The 19660-nt window shown below is 32.0% G+C and overlaps 1 protein-coding gene across 1 annotated transcript in view; it reads left to right on the top strand.

Moving 5' to 3' along the window:
* LOC129232258 (protein starmaker-like) overlaps positions 1–19660 on the top strand; it is a gene marked incomplete at its 3' end in the record, with an annotated part of 61052 nt that overhangs the window by 23693 nt on the left and 17699 nt on the right. Inside the window, exons 12-13 of the mRNA XM_054866463.1 lie at positions 7105–7181; positions 19181–19286. Of these exons, the coding sequence (XP_054722438.1) occupies positions 7105–7181; positions 19181–19286 (183 nt within the window). The remainder of the gene's footprint in view (positions 1–7104; positions 7182–19180; positions 19287–19660) is intronic.

The raw sequence follows: 19660 nt of genomic DNA on the forward strand, positions 1-19660 counted from the left end.
AGGATTTGACTGAAATTGGCTGAATATGTTTACGGCGTAGCAAATATCGGGTCTGGTCCGGTTTGCAATAAATGGGAGACAACCTAACAAATTTCTATAAGGAATTTTAGACATTTCAAGTTTTTCACTTTCTGATTGAGGACAATTTGAATTGGAATAAACTATACCTTTACTTATAGGTAATGAAGAAATTGGAAAGTTAAAATGCCTAAAACGGTCACAAATTTCTGTAATATAATTTGTTTGATGCATTTTAATTTCAGTTTCATATTCCTCAAAATTTACACCAAGTAGTGTCTTGGTTTTTCCCAAAATTTTAAGGTCAAAATGTTTATTCAACAAGTTTAAAACAAATTCAATATGTTTACTATTTTTCCCGAATAACACAATATCATCAACATATAATAAAAGTATTACTTTTGATTGAAAAATATAAACACAATTACACCTTTGAAATTTGTTAAAACCTATATTTGCTAAAACGCTGTCTATTTCATAATACCAATTTCGACCACTTTGATGAAGTCCGTAAATTGCCTTTTGAAGTTTACACACATAGTTTTCCTTCCCTTTTTCAACAAAACCGGGAGGTTGTTGCATAAACACATCTTCTTTTAAGGGAGCATAAAGGTATGCACATTTTACATCGCACTGGACATTTTCCCACTTTTGAAAAATTACAAGAAATGCGAAAAAGAAACGGATTACACTAAATGATACAACTGGGCTGAATGTTAAATCGTACGAAAAATTGAACTTGTTTGTGACCTTGTGCACACAACCTTGTTTTCTACCTTACGATTTGGCCCTGTTCGTTTCGTTTAACAGTATATACCCATCTACATCCTATTACATTCGCGTTTTCTGGAAGTGGTGTCAAAGTCCATACCTTTCTTTCCCGAAAAACTTTCATTTCTTCCTTCATGGAATTTTCCCAGTTTTCCCTCTGTTTTGACTTTAAAAAATTGTTTGTAAGTATTGGGAATAATTATCTCTTCTTCATCTAGTCATAATTGAGAAAAATTCGCGCTCGTGGATTGACCATTAACTTCCCCTTCATATGTATTTTTACCTTGGAAATTAAAAATATGCGGTTCAAAAACTATAGCATTTCTGTTACAATACTTTCTGATATCATGAATGGATCTTAACCGTTTCGAACTATTTTTTTTCGTAATAATACACATCCGTTCGCGATCCATCTTCCGCGGTGCTATTTTTCTAAACCAAGTTGTTTCTTTTAGGGGTCTAACTTCTTCATCAATGGAACTTTCATCTTCCGACGTAGTGTCGATTTCACGATCTGAACCCGTAGAATTTTCTACGTTCTGGGATTGGCTCGCATCTTCGTACACGGAACTTTCATCGTCTGAAGAAAAATTAGATTTGTCGTCAAAATGACAATGGCCCATCACCGCTCCACTGCGATTACTTTTAAAATCATTTTTATAGAATAAATTCTCATTAAAGGAAATATTAATGCTTTCTACAACCTTATCAGTTTCTGGGAAATAAACACGATAACCCTTCGTCTTAAAGGCATATCCGATGAGAACACCTTTTCTAGCTTTTAAGTCTAGTTTATTACGTTTCTGCTTCAGAATTCCGACGTAAGACACGATGCCGAATGGTTTAAGGTGTTTTACTGAAGGAATATTTCTCCCATAAAGCTCAAATGGTGTTTTTCTTTGACCCGAATGGCAAACTCTGTTCCAGGTGTAAACGAAGTGCAACATTGCATCTGGCCAAAACTTTTTATCTAGACCGCTTTCCTCAAGCAATACAGTGGCCCCATTAGCAACTACCCTGTTAAATACTTTACTGACACTGTTCTGTTCTGGACAAAAAGAGTTTGTTAATTCGTGAGAAATACCAGAATTCTTACAAAACTGTTGAAATTCATTATTGACATATTCCCCTCCGTTATCAGTTCTTATAGCTTTCACTTTACTTCCTAAAAATCTTTCAGCCCTCCTGATATGCTGAATAAGGATACCAGTTACTTGCCTCTTTTCTCTGATCGGATACAGCGAAACTCGTTTGGAATAGTCATCAATGACTGACACGAAGTATCTCTCCCCATTTCTTCCTTTTACGGGATATGGTCCCCAAACATCAGAATAAATTAAATCAAGAGGTTTTTCAGATTTAACTTTATTAATGGGTTTGATGGATACCCTCTTAAATTTTCCCAATTTACAATCTTCACAATTAAATTTCCCCCCTTTGAATTTCGGCAAACCCCGTACACTTTCTAAGTTGCTGGTTTTCTTTATACAATCAGCATTTACGTGGGCTAATCTTTTATGCCAAATTTCTAAGGATTCAACATTTGAAGATTCAACATTAACGATATTACGAGAAAAATGACTAGAGTTTTGTTTATCCTTCAAATTTACGTTATCGTGACTAGACTTTTGAAAACATTTATCAACATTTTGGGGTTTTACATAATATATACCATTATTTAAAAATGCTTTAAAAATAACACCTTTCTGGTTTGATACCGTCAAAATACCATTTTTAGCTTCAAGTTTTGCCCCACCTTTATCAAATTTAGATCCCGAAATTAAATTTCGTCTCAATTTGGAGGAGTAAAGTACATCTTTTAAAACAATTTTTCTTTTACCAAATCTTAAATAAATATCCCCCTTTCCCTCAATCGGGAATGTTTTACCTTCAATGGCTACAGCCATTTCTTTGTTACTTAATTCTACAAAGTTCTGAAAAATGTCTCTGTCCTTTGAGAAGTGGTGGGTGGCGGCACAATCAAAGATATATGAACTGGATCTATCCATTAGACAGTTTGCCTCACTTAAAAAGAAATCTTCATACTCACAAAAATCAGCCGATGGAGAACGGTGGTGGTCATCACTTCGCCGTTGAGAACCGCGCCTTTTCCATCTCGAACGACCTCTCCTTGGACTTAAGGGACGACTCTTTGCTTCAGGACAATACCTCTTGATATGACCAGTCTTTCGACAACGGAAACACGTTACGCTTTTGTTGTAGTCCTTGTTTACTGCGAAAGTTGTCTTGGCTTGAATGTCAAAATCATCATTTCTCAAAGATAGACGATTTTCCTCAGCTACCAGGTCGGACACAATCTTTGAAAAAATGAAATCTTCATCACTTCTCCGCAGTATACTCTGGACAATTCCGTCGAAACAGGATGGGAGGTACCGGAGCAGTTGGAATGACAGAAATTCCTCCGAAAATGGGGTCTTGAACTCCTTCATACGATCGTAAATTCTCCTCAATCTGGCTGCGAATACGTTGATTTTCTCGTTTTCTTCCATCCTAGATGAGGTTAACTCCGAAAAGAGCTTCATCTTGATACTTCTGTTGTCTGGAAAGTAGTTTTCCCTCAATTGGTTCCACGCTTCGTGGGGATCTTCGGTATTCTCAATAATTTTCCTGAATTCATCTCCGACGTGTAGATATATCACGGCAACAGCAGATTGTCTCCTAGCTTCGAAATTTGCGACGTCTTTCGCGGTAACCCCTCTATCCGTGCTAATTTCGGGCTTGGTCTCTTTTCCAGTGATGATATTCCATAGATTCCAGTCGATGAGAACAAACTTCATATCACTGCACCAAGAAGAGTAGTTGTCATCCTTCAATTTCTCTATCATTATGCTAGAGCACGCCATTCTCTAAAAATATAATTCCAAAAAATCTTCGGCCCCTCCTTCACCAACAGTCTCTCAATTTCTCACAGAAAGCAAGGTTTTGAAAAAAAATTTTGCACGTGAAATGTCAGTTATGGCAGGAATAGCCCATAACCATCTTGATACCATTGATGAATGATACCACCTGTTAACTGTAATACTTCTTGCAGAGTTAGTGAAAGAACTAACATTTCATCTACTTTCTGTGAATAACTGATGAAGAGACTTCTTTAAAAAATAACTAAAATTTATTAACACGTGAAAAAAGGTAAATATAATTGTATAAACATAACTGAAGCCAAAGGTAAAAAAGACTAATTAAATATGACTAGCAAGTTAGTTAAGCTCATCCTAATACGGCTCGCTAATCTATTACTACGATCAGCCAAGCACAGTCGGCAATCCGCCGAACAATACGAGCTCTACCCTAGCTACCTTTTACAGGACAGACATCACCCAACGAGTCTTAAAAAAGAGAGAGCGAATATCAGCTCCGATCGCTATTAAATAGTCTGTCCTCATCATTATTCACATCAATGCCCTCACATCCACGCAACCAATGAGGATGCACCAAGTGGCAGAGACGCCTCCCTGCTAAGCCAATGGCGGTAGTCTGTTACGTCACACATCCGATCCGATCACTCACTTCCGATTCACTCGGATCGTTGGTCCGAAAAAGCATCGATTGATTATCGTGAAGTTCAGTTACCTGAGCAAAAGTAAGTGTAGAGATATTTGTAGAAATTCTATTTCTAACAGGTATAAATAAGCTGGTGAGCCGCTACGACAAGTGCCTCAACAATGGTGGAAACTATGTTGAAAAATAATTTAAGGTATGATCTTTCGTGTAAACATTAAATAATCTTTAAAAAAAAAAATTATAGCTTTTTTTTCAAAACGGTACTTACTTTCCGGATACGCCTCGTATATTCGTGAATAGACCTTCATCCCTTTAGAATCACTGAGAGTGGAAGTTCACACACCGTACTAGTCTGAACATCGCTTATACAAATAACTACTAATTTTCCATTTATTTTTTTCATTCTAAGTGAGAAAGTTGATGAAATATAATGACATCTTAGAGAGCTGTTTCATCTAAAGTTTGTGAAGATAGAAGAAAAGAAAGTATTTGATAATTAAAGAAAAGCTAAAGCTTCTCGATGCTAAAGCTTCTTAAAAAGCTGAATCTCAACTACAAAATGCGTTGAAGGTAGCACAAGAATTAATTATGAGTGAATCTTCCATACATATAATTAAAAGTCAAGAAAAGGAAATCCGTAAAAGTTAACCGAATAATATCTTAGTAAAATGCAAAAATTTATGAAAGTGGAAGCTGCTCTTGTAATATTGCGAAAGAAACCAGGAAGAAGCGTGTTGCCATAGATGGAAACATTATAAAAGAACTAGTGAAGCAACTGTATTAAAAATATATTAGAATACCAGTTTAGCTACGCAACATAAATCATCATCATTTTCATTTTTTTTAAAGTTACAAATATCAGTACTGGATCTACTGTACAGTACAATTTGAAAAACCACACTCTATGCACATATAATTTTAAACAATTATTAACTGCTATTTTAAACCCCCCAAAATGTGCTTATTAACGACGAGTGAAAAGTGGTGTAAATCACAAAACGCTGCGTTTCATATCTCGGTGAATATTGTACCGATAAATACTACTAATTTCAAACGTTTTGTGTTGGAATTATTTTTCAATGGAGATTATTTCCCTAAATGTAAGTTAGGGAACCTGGGGCCGTATAAAAATTTAAACTTTGTATTTTTTAACTTGTTTTTATGTTTACTTCAGGCTTTCAATACCTTAACTCTGCATCAGATTTTGAACATTTTTGCGATTGGAAGTATACATCTAGGACTAACGGTCGCAAAAATAAAGATCTTGCAGGTTAAAACAGAACACTCTGTATATATATACAAGGCAGTGGTGGAAGGTTATGAACAGCCACCACGAAGTCAGCTGGTGTTTCATGTTCATTTGAAGTTAATAAAGCTTTAGCTCTAAAAATAAAGAACTTTTGCACATTTTGAAGAAAAAAAGGGAATTTTGTCCATTACTTCTCCTTTTCTCATCCTGTCTGTTACTGGGTAATGAGTATCATCCAGGGGTGGACTGGCTACCTCTGGCCTAGTCAGCAAAATCACATTTTGGCTCACTATTGTGAATAATTTTTTTATAAATGTGTACTGATTCTTTATAAGCAAAACTACATTGGCCCTATTCCCACCATACTTCAAAGTTTCAATATTTATGACATGTTAGAAACACGTGTAACGATAAGGACTGAAATTGAAAAAAAGGAAAGAAAAAGTAATACTTGGCTCTCAAAATACTTTAAGTTATTAATATATAATTAAATTATATATATGGTACAGTAAGACCATTCTAGGGAAGAATGAACATTTCGTCAGGAGCATGACAGCTCATATATTTCATTAAAAATAATAATTTAAAAGGGTAATGAACAAAATTTTGTTGCTTAAGGAATCAGAAAAGTAGGTGTGATTTCTCCAGAAAAAATATTTGTTCATTACATTTTAAAATTATTTTCTAACCCAAATATCTCTTTCTTCAACAGATATTTCAAATAAAGATTTATCACAGAATAAAATACTTTCTCAGTCTTGTTGCACCTAGATGAGCTTCTCTTTGCTTCTGGAGAGTTGTGCATATCTCTGCTTCATGTTCATCTTTGATTTTACTTCCAGGACTCGCAACTGCAGTTAATACAATCGTCCAAGTGTAGTTGACTTGGATACGATAACTAGATATTCTTTCCAACTCTTATGGATGTAAGAGGCATTTTTAAAACTGTTATTTTGGACAATTCACTGTAATTTGCTTTCATCTCTACCAGCTGTTGTAAGTTTTCTGCCTCATTTACTTCAGCTATTTTTTAGTTGATTGATTCTTCTATATTCCTTTAATTCAAAAACGTAGATAGTAAATCCTTCTTTTAATTCAAGAGTTACTGTTTTTTTCTGACTTTAAACAATGGTATAATAAGCAATTTTCTTGTTTCCGATTTTATCACGTTGACGACCCTTTTCAGCAAAAGAATAACGAACAACTTTCTGGTAGCCAAGCTATATACTTGTCAAAACCTGCACAGTTAACAGGCATGCAAATATTTTTGCTACTCTTCAAATTCACATTAAATGAATTATTCTAGATTTTTGACCCATATAAAAAATCAACAAAGTTTTCAAATTTGTTAACGACCCTTATATTGTTCAAATAATGCCTTTAAGGTTGCTGAAAATATTTCACTCATTCATTAATATGTTTTATTTTGTTTAATTAGATTGCATTCATTTCGCCCGACTTGGGGACAAATTTTGTTTAAACAGTAATGATATTCTATTTTTTTGAATTTGGGTTGTAATTATTCTTAATTTTTATTTTCACAGGTTTCTCTAAGCTCAGAAAATGATGATTCTGTAAGCGATATGCAAGAATTTAAGAAAAACAGTAATCTGGAGCAAAGGTATTTATTTATACAAGTGAGGCAGCCAGCATTAGCATCTGGGATCAGCTAGGACAGGCTTTACTCCCTTTATAAATCCCAACCACTCAGGCCCATCATCTCAAAATTTTCCAGAGGAAATTCCTTTAAAATTTTCCACAAACCTTTTGCCCCCTCCTCCGGGCAAAAGGTCATTAGGGTTCAATAGATTTCCTGGGAAAAAACACCAAAATATGTACAAAAATGTTTCATTACATTTCTAAGATCCCCCAAAAGGTGGGCCTACTGCCACCCCAAATTAAATGAGTTAACAAGTTTAATGTATGTCACAGAACATACAACTTTGCCATAGAACAATTGTGAAAGAACTTAAAAATATCAGAAGGGAAAAGAAATCCAGAAGAAATTCCAATTATCTGAATCAATTGTGACCAAACCCCATTTCAATAATCAATAATTCGTATAGTTGGACTTTTTCCACAAAAAAAAGAGAAAAAAATATTTTAATTAATATTGTATGAATGTTGACAATGGGAGAGAAAATAACTATGACAGACATAAAAACTTTCCAAACAGCTGCCATTACAGCATTTTAAAATGTTTATAAACAAATATCCTTATATATTATTTGTGTAGCCTGTTTTTGGTTTCTACGCGAGATTTTCCTCAATTCTTGATCCATTTCTTTGATTTACACTTTATTTTAAAGCTTATCGTGCAGGCTACTGCCGAAAAATAGACCCACGGTTTAAAAATTGTTTTTCCAGGCAAAAAAAACCTGTTTTGAAGAACCAGAATGAGGATTTCGGTTAAATTTATAACTTTAACTTGCACTGTTACCGACAGAGCTGAATAGCTTGGTCGGCAGAGCGTTCGACTGGTAACCAGGAGAATGCGTGTTGGGGTCCACGTCCAGACAATCTGCATCAAAAAATTAGAAAAATATCGCGCATTACATAAACAATGAATAACAAATATGAGGGAATACATGAGGTAGAAACGCTCTTAGCTGTTATGAAAACTTGATGCAACACGGAGCTAAATTGATACTCAATTGTAAGGTTTTTTTTTTAAAGCTTTGGCTCCAGGAAGAAAATTAAAGCATAATGTAAGCGAAAATATAAGTATCAGGTTTAAGATTTCAGACTACATTGGAATTGTTTTTTGTTCAGTAAAATATAACAAATCGTATGTTGAAATATAGATTATTCTAATGAGTTTTTGACTCTTTGTACAAATAAAAAAAAATACTACCTCAATTTAAAGGGTAATATATATATTTTTCTTCTTTTTGCAAAAAAACCAATAGCGTATCACATTTTTACTACATTTGAAAAGCTACGCTTAAAAAAGAACTTAGTTCAAATTATTTTGTATTTTAACCGTGCTGTTAAATGATGAACACGTGCTGCCATCTAAGTCAGAACGGTTCAAACAGCCTGCGGTAACAAACTGTAAAAAATTTTAAAAATAAAAACACTTCTCGGCAAGAAAAAAATTTAAAATTACCTGTGGGTTTTTTTTTTTCGGTAGAGCGTTCGGCTATAAACTGTCTGAACTTCGGGCCAGTTCGGGCTGTCCGACATAATAGCAAATTTACAGTAATATTATGCATTACATGTACTCATAACATACAACAGATAACACACGTAATAAAATAAATGCAGTAGGAATGCTGTTTGGTGTTTCGACTCTTTTATGCAGGCTACAGTTATTCAGATAAGTTGACTGCTAATCGAAGGGTGTTCTTCCCTTTTTTTTAAGCTTTGACTCTGTCCAGACCATTGAGCATAATGTAAGCATGAAAAAAAGTATTAGATATACCTCAAGGGAATCCTTTTTGTGCAGAAAAACATTTTCATTGTATGCTGAAATGTAGATTTTTCTAATAGCAGTGTTCGAACTTTTGTACAAATGAAAAAATACTACGCCAAATTAAAACTATGAGTTTCAACCAGTAAATCTTTAATTATTTATTCGAATACGATATAAAACATTAAAATTATTATCAACTTCATTAGTAAGAAATCATTTTCTACTCCTCTGCTTTCGGCTGAAAAAAAAAAAAAAAACATTTTGTCTACGTTCGAAAAATTACACTTAAAAAACGGTCTCAGTTCAACTGATTTTGGTTTTGAAATTTAAGTGTTCGATTAAAAGAAAAACAAGTGCGGGCTTTTAAGCTGTACAGGTGAAAGAAGCCTGCTATGGGAAATTGTTGAATATTCAAAAATAAAAACACTTATTTTTTCAACCGAATTTATTACTTCTCTAGAATGTTTGTTTCAATCGCTACGTGTGAGATCTTCCTCATTCTTTAATCAAATTCCATGTCCTACGAATAATTTTAAATCGTATCATGCTGGCTAATGACAAAACATAGATGCATGATCTTATTATATTTTTTCGGCGAAAAATTTTTTTCCTGTGTTTTATTACGCATTCCTTCAATGAATAGCATTTGAAAAGGAAGGCATAGTTGCTAGGTTTGTTGGAGCGTCGAACTGTTAATCAGAATGGCGCCAGTTCGAATCCGTGCCACTAAATATGTCTTTAATGTTTCTTTTTTTCCCGTCAGATGCTCACATGAACAGGACTGTATTTGCCACAACCTGTTTTTTCACATGCAAAATTACTGATTTTTCACGTGTCACTCAGCCACACTTTTAATGATATTTATATTTGCATTGAAAATACGTACAACCAAAAGGGGAGCGATAATCAAATTATCACAACTTTGTATTTAACGAGGTTTTGTTACTGATATCTTCAAATTACATGCCTTCTCTTGTGCGCTTACTTTTTTCCGTTTGCTTTTTTCGGTTTTTCTTCATAATATTCTTTCTCTGAAATTTTTAAAGAGCGAAATGCCTTATGAAACGATTCGAAGTACAGTGCGGAGTTCCGCACGGGTTGACTAGTATAAATAATTGTCCTATATACTTGCATGTAGTAAATTGCACCATCGAGTCCAAAGAGCATCATTAAAAACTGAAGGAATGACTCATCCAGAAATATTTTCTGATTAAATTGAAAATTTATAATTTTAAGTTGCATAAATGCTGAAGGCCGGATTTAGACTTAATAGGGCCTTAAGTTATTTCAGGTATGGGACCCCTTTTGTAGTTTGGACAACGATTCTCTTGGTGGTGCAAAAGATGCAATTTTTTATTTTTTCCGTTTTTATCTTTCCTCTGATACATACTGCAATACTTCTACTTTGTCGATGGTGTTTTAATGTGTTTTTCCCCTGATGTCCTGTTTGGATTGACCTTAAGAGGGGAATGGTATCAAGAGAGTGATCCAGTACTCCTGTTAAATAGAGTATACAATATTTCTAATTGTTTTCCCGAGGGTTTCTCCCCTGGAGGAAATTAAAAAATATATATATATAAAATTCTGCATTTTGAAGCCGTATGAGATGTAGCTGGAACTACAAAAATATCAGGCCAGAAATAGGCAAACAAAACTTTAAAAATGTTATTTACTCTTTCAAAAATTATGATAACATACAGTAAAAATTGTTTTTGATTCGACAAATCAATGACAGTAATTGACATAGAGAAAGAGCACGTGAAGAGAAAAAACAATGCATTGTTACTTGCTCACATTGGCTTTTGGTACAATTAGCTTTTAATCACCCCTCCAACCCACCGACAAATGCAACAATGAAATGAATATAAGATGATCAATAAAAAAAATGCTTTAAAATAAATAGTGTATAGTTTTAGAAAATCTATAACAAGAGAGTAACATACTGCCCATTTGAACGATTCCAAATGTATACACTTGATAAGAAATAAAATTGGAGCCCACTTGCTTAGGATTTTCAAAGACGTGTCCAATTATTTTCAAGCACTCTAGAACAACTGAAATTATTTAATGCCCTTCATTTGTACTCTCCAGTCTCTGATATTTTAGTACTTGATTGTAAAATTTTACAGTACAATTCTAACTTTGTAAGAAAAGCTATTTTAAATTTAAAAGAAAAATGAAACTATGGATTTCTCATGAGAACAACTTTGCTTTGGTTGCAAGTGGGGCAGAAAACTCAAATTTTGTTTCCTTGCTAAACAGATTGACAATATGAGAAGAAGTAATCTAAAAGCAAGCAATACCAAATGAATTTACAAAATACTGCATTCGGAATCATAGAAATAACAAGATATGAAACATGTGAGTCACAAAAATTTGTAGCATGTTTCAGAAAAGTTGAGAACCATAGTTTTTACATTTTTGGTGCAGGAAGTAGCAAGGAGCTGAATTTGATATAAATTGGGATTCCTTCTCCCTATCCCCTCCCATTTGCAGTTTGTAGTCACCCTTTTTAAAAAAAGTTTCAATGTTTTCAAGCACTAGAAAATGAAATTTATTTTTCAAGTGCTTTTCTTTTCTTTTTTTTTTTTTTTGGAACGAATCATGCTAATTTACGGGAGTTGGGGGCTCCTAACAAAGCAGAGGCCTTAAGCTGTAGCTTTCTTAGCTTGTACATAAATCCAGACCTGACTAAAGGTATTCTATAGTATTGAATTTGAGTAATGTACAGTAGTGTTTCCTCTGCTAAATAAATGTAACGCTTTTGTTAATTGTCAAAAAACAATTTTTTAAGAGTGCCACCCATGATCATCTCTTTGGCTCTCTTGTAGTGATGTAAAATACCCGGGTATTTATTTTTAGGGGTAAATACCCAGGGTATATACCCGGGTAAATACCTAAAATGGGTAAATACCCGGGTATTTATTTCAAAAATTTATATTCAACTAAAATACTTTTCTGTATGTATTCCATTATGTATATATACAATGAACCATATACAAAACAATAAAGTTTTGCCCAAAAATTGTATTTTGATCCCATATTTAAAGAATTATTGTGCGAAACAGCTTAGCAATCTAATATGATATTCACATTAAATGTGTTGGATATGTCTAATCAATGTTGATAGCCAAATTTCCGATATAAAAAGTCATTCTACAAGAAGAAAAAAGCTTAACTGGTTACAAAAAAAGCAAACATCATTTTTTAAGGTCCTAGTCTTTTATAACCCAGTAATATGTCCCTGCATGACATCAAAATGTAACGAAGTGTCGCTCAATTTTTAATTACTATTTATTTACCTATATCTTATGCAGAAATTTCCTCCAAACTTAGTTCAATTGTTCAGGTGTATTCTGTATCACACACATATATATATACACACACACATAATATACATAAACATTTAAAATTCATTTAAAATTTTTAATCTTTTATTTTAGGGTTTATGTTTAAAAAAGAAAATATTCACCTTTTAATACTACCTAAAATTTTTTTTGCAAAATGCGCAATTACTAGCGGGATTTACCCTGCCTTCGGATAAATACCCAAGAAAATATTTACCTTCCCACCCTACAGGGGAGCAAATGCAAATGAGCAAGGCAACAGAAAAGAAAATTTCGCTTTTTTTTTTTGCTTATTAATGTGAAAACTGTTCCTATATTTTCCATGTTATCACTTAAATATCAGTAAAATAAATAACACCATAGTGTCTTAATAACTTCTCAGTTTATTCTTCCAAACATCCCTCATGCTTCCTTTTTTTTCATTTTGGATATGACTAAAATAGATTGTGATTTTGAAATCCTGAAGTTCATAATGAATTGCTTATACTTCTCCAATTATGACATTGAAAAGAAAGATTCTTTGGTTCACGATATGTTTCTTTCATGAATTCATCAAGTCTTTCAATAAAAAATATTACAAACTGTTTAATACATATGTATATATCAGTTTTACCAATTTTTTCATATTTAGATTTAAAAAAAAAAATTTTCATTCACTTTTCTGCATTTTTTATAAAATACCCAGTTTTTGGGTATTTACCCAGGTTTTGGGTAAATACCCGGGTAAATACCCAAAAAATATTTACCTACCCGCTGGGTATTTACCCGATCCACATCACTACTTTCTTGCAATCCAAACTTTACACATTAAGCCTTTTGAGTCTTGAATCATGAATCTAAGCTTGCAAGTTGGCTTATCTTCCAGTAAGATAGTATCCAGCTTAAGATAAGGTGACTAAAACTAAGCTACATATTCCAAATGAAAGATTATCAAACTTATGTATGATGGCAGGGCCGGATTTGGAAGTGTGGAGGCCCCTAATCAGGGTTCGAAAAGATCATCATATTTTCGAAAATATCCGATAATTTGATATATATCCGAATATTTTGATATAAGTATATATCAGATATTTCCGATCCGTGAAAGTTAGGATATTTTGTAAAAATTTTATTGTGGGGGGCCCCTTTACTGTGGAGGCCCTGGGGCAGTAGCCCCGCCTGCCCTCCCCTAAATCCGGCCCTGTATAATGGCTGAAGAATGTTCTCGTAGTTGTTTCAGGGTTTGGTTTAAACCATGGTTTAAACCAAATGGTTAAAAAAAACATGTTTTTTTCAAAAATGTTTTTTTTTTTGAAAATCTTCATTGTTTTCCTCCAAATGTTTTCATAAATTTTACATATTATTGCACAGAGTAAAATCTAATTGATGCAAAGTAACTAGCAAAGCTTTATAGATAAATTACATATTTATTAAATTTAGAAACTTATATTTTTTAAAGTAATGCAAGTTTGCTAAATAGTTTTTCTTTTTTCTTTCTTTCTTTTTTTTTTTTAAATCAATGCAGCTTTACTATTAATTACATATTTGTACAAGGCAGTTCAACTAAGTTTTTCTAAAATTACCTGAAGAAAAAATCTAAGTAGATCTTTTTTTTTAATTAATTCTATCGTCATTTATTTTCAGTCCTTTGCATTTCAAAATAGTCTACAAAGCGTATTTCAAATAAAATTTCATTTACTACCTAATTTGCTTGATTATGGAAGATTTATTATGAGATTATGAAAACAGAAAATGCACACAGTGGCTCCCAAAAGTGTTTGTACACCTACGACTTTCTATGAAATGGGCTCTTATCCATTGGTTAGAATTAATATTTCAAAATAGGTATTTTATTAGAAGATCTATGATCTATTTTTAACAAAACTACATGAAATTTTTTAATAAAACATTAAAACTTAATTTTTTAAAAATCAAAAACCAAAAAGTGCCGGAAATTTTATTTCACAAAAGTCTTCGTACACTTTGAAAAAATGTCAAAAAATTAGTAAATAATCTAACTTTTTACTAAGTTATTATTTAGTAGAATATCATGCAGTAATAACAACAGCTTTTAAACGTCTGAGAAGAGATTTCATTGTTTTTTCTTTATTTTTTTGTGCAATTTCTGAGTAAGTGTTCAGCCGCACTATGAGTCTTACTGTTTCTAGTTTACTTTTCGTTTCAATGGTGTATTTTCGTAATCTAGCCACCAGATATCTCCGAATATGTTCCATAAGTTTAAATCTAGCGATTGAGGAGATATTTCTAAGCTTAAGGACAAATTTTGAGGCACCAAACGCGAATGTGGGCTTCTTATCGTTATCTTGATAAAAAACAAAGTTGTTTCCGATTACCAAATTTTGGACTAGTAGTTAAAAATTTTTTTTTAAATATTTAAATGAACAGCATAATTCATGAATTCATCAAAAAATTCCAAATTTCCAAGTCCTGATGCTGAGATGCACCCTCACACAAAAACACCTTCACCGTCCTGATAAACTGATCGAACTAAGTTCTTAAGTTTAAATTCCTCATTTTTTTCTTCCATTTACAATTATGCAACAATTTAACCCAAAATGTAAAATTTATTTCCATTTATAAATAAGACGTTGTTCCAAAAAATTTTGAGCTTGTTTATCATTGATTTTACGACGGAAAGCATAAGCTTACTGTTTTTCGCACGAACAAGAAAATTTCTGCGGGTAAGAGGTCCCATTTAACCCAGCTAATCAGAGAACTTGGCGAACAATTTTAGGTAAAAATTAAACGTAAAATGTTTCATTCAATTTGTCAGAAACTTTTTCAGTTCTGAAATGTGTATTTTTCATATTCTTTTCAACTATAAACCTCTGATCACGCTTAGTTAACTTTGCCAGTTGACCTTTTCTTACCTTGTTTTCGATCCGATTCTTGTCGTTAAAGCATTTTATCAAGCACTTCACAATAGAATGGTATAAATTAACCAATTTAGAGACATTTCAAACTAATTAACGGCTACTGTGATGGGGAAAAAAACAAATTCCAAATCGTGTTTGTTGTTTTCTATACATGCCTGCCATTTTAAATAATAAGCAGAATATTAGGGAATAAATACACAAAGGCAAATGACTTTATAGTATCATTACAACACAAAAGTAATAAAAAAAACACATATGATAATTTTAATTTTGAATTTATTCAAAAATATTTCAGTGTACGATGACTTCTGTGGCGTATTTTTACTATCTCTTCGTGTTTTGACAAATTTCAAAAATAAAATCTGGCAATATTTTGAAAACAACTACTGGGTTTTATTCAGAATGGCATAGGAATGGTGTGAAAAAAAAATGGACTTCATATTCGAATTCAGTTTTGCATTATTTTGGTTTTACTATAAAATTTCAAGGTGTATAAACACTTTTGGGAGCCACTGTATGTGTAACTCAGTACTCTTATTTAAAAAAAAAAAAAGTCTCAGGAATGAATGGTGAAAGAATCAATGAACATTAATTTTTGGGAGTCTTCATTAGTAAAATATAGTAGGCGCTGCTGAATGTGATCACAGTTAATGTTATCATTCGCTTAATATCATCAGAATCACGAAGTCCCAGAACACATGTATATTAACATATGTTTAAAAAAAGCGTATATTGTGATCCAACTGTTTTGTCTATTGTTATTACTTTTTCATAAACTTTGAATTTTTTCCCTTATTTTGTTCCTCAATCAACAGAAATGCAAAGGCAAACACTGACAAGTAGTTTCCGGGAAAATTAGATCTCTTCTAATCAGTAAAGCAGAAGAATTTTTCTCCCTGTCCAGTTAGACTAAAAACTTTCCTCTAAACGGTCAAACAATTTAGCCATGAAGAAAAAATGCAATGATTTAGCTATTTAACTTTTATGGAAAAAAATTTAAAAGATTTCGACAAATCAACCATGATGAGTCAAAGCAGTACAACTAAATTTATTTTTCAGTCTCATTACTTTAAGTTATAAAAAACAGAAAAAAAATGTGACGAGATTGAAAACAAAGTGAAGCTAAATGAAAATTTAAACAACAAATGAAATGGTTCTGGAAAAGAAGGTGAACTTGAATCTGCTTTGAAACTGTGGTTTATGAATGTCAGAGAAAAAGATTTGCGTGAAAACGGTTTGTTAATGCAGAAAAAACTTTACTTTAAAAACTACTTTTTTCTTGCTTTTAAAATGAGCAAAAAAGATTTTCTAGCATCGAACGGATGGTTTAATAGATGGACAAAAAGAACTATTCCATTCTGCTAATGAATAATTTCAAACTGCAGAGTTGAGTCATCGTAATTTCAATTTGTAGTTGTAAAAATAAATGGTCCTTAATTGAAGAAATCTTCATTTTGTGTGTCCTGGATTCTTTTTGGCTGCTGTTATCAATCGGTTATTGTTATCAAATTGTATTTGTCCGAAAGTGATCACATTAAGTGGCACCTACTGTATTTTAAAAGAGTACTTGCAAACTAAGGCTTTTAATTATTATTTTTTTCTTGGATAAAAAAATTGTATTCCTAAATGCAACAAGGTGAAATTTCTAAAATGTAAAACATAATGATTTTTTAAAACCTACTTGTCCTGTTTCTATAATTGTTGTCACTGATACCATAGGTAAATAAATTACATAATTTGTAACTTTCTTTAAAAAAACTTGAAACAAAACATACGTTGATCTTTTTAACCGACTTCAAAAAGGAGGCGGTTATCAGTTCATACCGTATGTATGTTTTTTTTTGTTTGTCCACTCACAGCATCTCACCTAGTGAACCGATTTTGATGATTCTTTTTTTAATGGATAGGGGATGGCTCAACTTAGGTCCCATTACTTTGTTTGACCATATTTGTTCTTTAGAAAAAAAAGTTATGGGCAAAAAACAGTAAATTTCATGCAATTTCCCTATTAAATGATTAAATAATGTAGCGAAGTTTGCGCTTACTATCCGTGGATAACGGTGGATCAGTGGTAGAATACTCGCCTTCCACGCGAGCGACCCGGGTTCAAATCCCGACTAGGACAAAAGTGAATTTTACTAAGATTTGGTTTCTACTGTTTCCCGTATTTTCTCGAATGTTCTATTGATTTCTGTATCTTTCCGATTCTGGAAAATTCCAGCATTTTCTCAAGTGGTATGTAAGCAGATGTAACCTTAATTCGTGGTTCTGAATAAAGATCTCGAGTTGAGACCAACGAGCATTCGCTTCATTTGGCTTTCACATTGTCTTCACTATCTTCATCTACGCGACAATATGAAACCTATTGTTATAAAAGTTTGGTGCCATGTAACATTAATAGTAATTGTAATGATAATTTTAAATAAAGGCTTCTCGGAAGCAAGCATTAAGTTTCTTCAGTGCCATTGCTCCATAGTGGTGGTAAAGCTAACCTGGAAGCAAGGTGATGCAGTGATCAGGATCTGCTTAGCCTTCACAATACTACCAGGTTATGTTTGCCTCAACTATACAGGACTGAATCACAAGCAACTAGTATGCTGTGAAATGCAAATTAGTTAGGGATATTTAAATGCTTATAATTAAATTAACACACAAATGAATTCCAGAGAGGAACAAAGATACATTTTTAGTGCCAATTGCTTAAAGTTTAAGATGTGCTTATAGTTTTTTTTTTTAGTATGTAGCATTTTTAGGAAAAAAAAGGGTAAAGTTTCATGATGGTAACTTCTTACTTTTACAGAAATATATACATTTACACTAAAATGGATGGAAAAAAATTTTAGAAAAAAAATAGAACCGACTTCAAAATTGCTCTAAAAAGGGAAAAATAATTTTATTCTTTAAACACCATCGATAATACTTTTATACATAATTTTTGAAGTTAGCGCAAAAACGATAGAACAGATCATTCACCGCCATAATTCAACTACAACTATAAATTTTACAAGGCCTAGTTCCTTTACTACCACATACATTATGCATTGATAACAGCATCTTTGAATAACGATATAAATGTTTTGCTTCTAACTTTGGATGATTTTCTGAAAAAAATATGAACGAAGCATGGTTACACTGGATTTTACTTTTTGTTTTTGCGCCAACTTCAAAAATTATGTTTAAAAGTATTATCGATGGTGTTTAAAGAATAAAATTATTTTTCCCTTTTTAGAGCAATTTTGAAGTTGGTTCTATTTTTTTTCCAAAATTTTTTTTTGAATTTTTAAAGTTCCGTAATGTACATCAAACTTGTGATGCATTTGTAGATACTACAAAATACTTTCCATGTTTAAGAATGTGTAATTTTAATTTTACTTATACTTTTTTATTTATTGTAGATAGCTATGAGGAAATTAAAAATTTCAAGAATTTATTCTTCGTTATTTAATTAATAATGTCTGAACAATCACATTAAATTCTTTCTTTGATTATTTATACCAAGGCCTATTTTCGTACTGCATTTTTTATAATACAAAATTTTCGAACAATATTCTCCCATAGAAATCTCTATGCATGAGGAAATTAAATTACAAGATTTTACTTTTAATTATTTAATTAATTAGACAGAAATTAGGTATATATATATATATATATATATATATGAACATTAAATATTTCTTAACAATTAATTGATAAAGTCTATATGATTTCCTAAAATAAAATTGTGTTTCTTTACAAAAAGTAATAAAAACCAAACAAACTCAGTTTAAACGAAAAAAAAAAACGTTTTTTTGGGTTTTTTTTTTTTCAAAAAAAAAAAAAAAATTAACCAGCCCTGAGTTGTTTGCTTTAGCTCCCTTGATAATTCCAATTCTTCCTTCTTGAGTTTGTTTAATACGATGGAATTTTATGCTTTATTATTATGATTAAAGTATTTTAGTTTCATTTTTTATATATAATTTTAAAACTTTTGAACAATTCATAGTGATGAAGATGGAAATTCTTGCGATGATGTAGAAGATAGTGCTGCAAGGAATAATATAGACAAAATTAACAGCACAGAAATGAGATCTAAAGAAATATCTGAAAAAGTAAGGCAATAACTAATTATAATTTATTTCATGCATTATAAGCTTTAATTAACATTTCATAGATAAAATATGTATCAAATGCACAGCAAAGAGGAACAGTTAGAGATACTTAGAGCTATTCTTAGTCTGTATATGTATTATATTAATTTTAAATAAGTTCTTGTTAAAAATCATTTTCAGAATAAATTTTAGGAAAATTGCTTGTTTCAATTAAGCAAAAACAGTATTTAATGAGACAAGCACCCTGTGAATTTTTGTTTTGAAGAATCAAATTTCCTGTAAATTTTCCCTAACAGTTTGAACACATTAATTTTCTGAATAAATGTTTTTGAAAATGTCTTATGGGATTTAAAAAATCTCTTGTGGTTTTAGAA

The sequence above is a fragment of the Uloborus diversus genome, unplaced genomic scaffold (genome assembly GCF_026930045.1).
Source record: "Uloborus diversus isolate 005 unplaced genomic scaffold, Udiv.v.3.1 scaffold_1126, whole genome shotgun sequence".
Lineage (NCBI taxonomy): Eukaryota > Metazoa > Arthropoda > Arachnida > Araneae > Uloboridae > Uloborus > Uloborus diversus.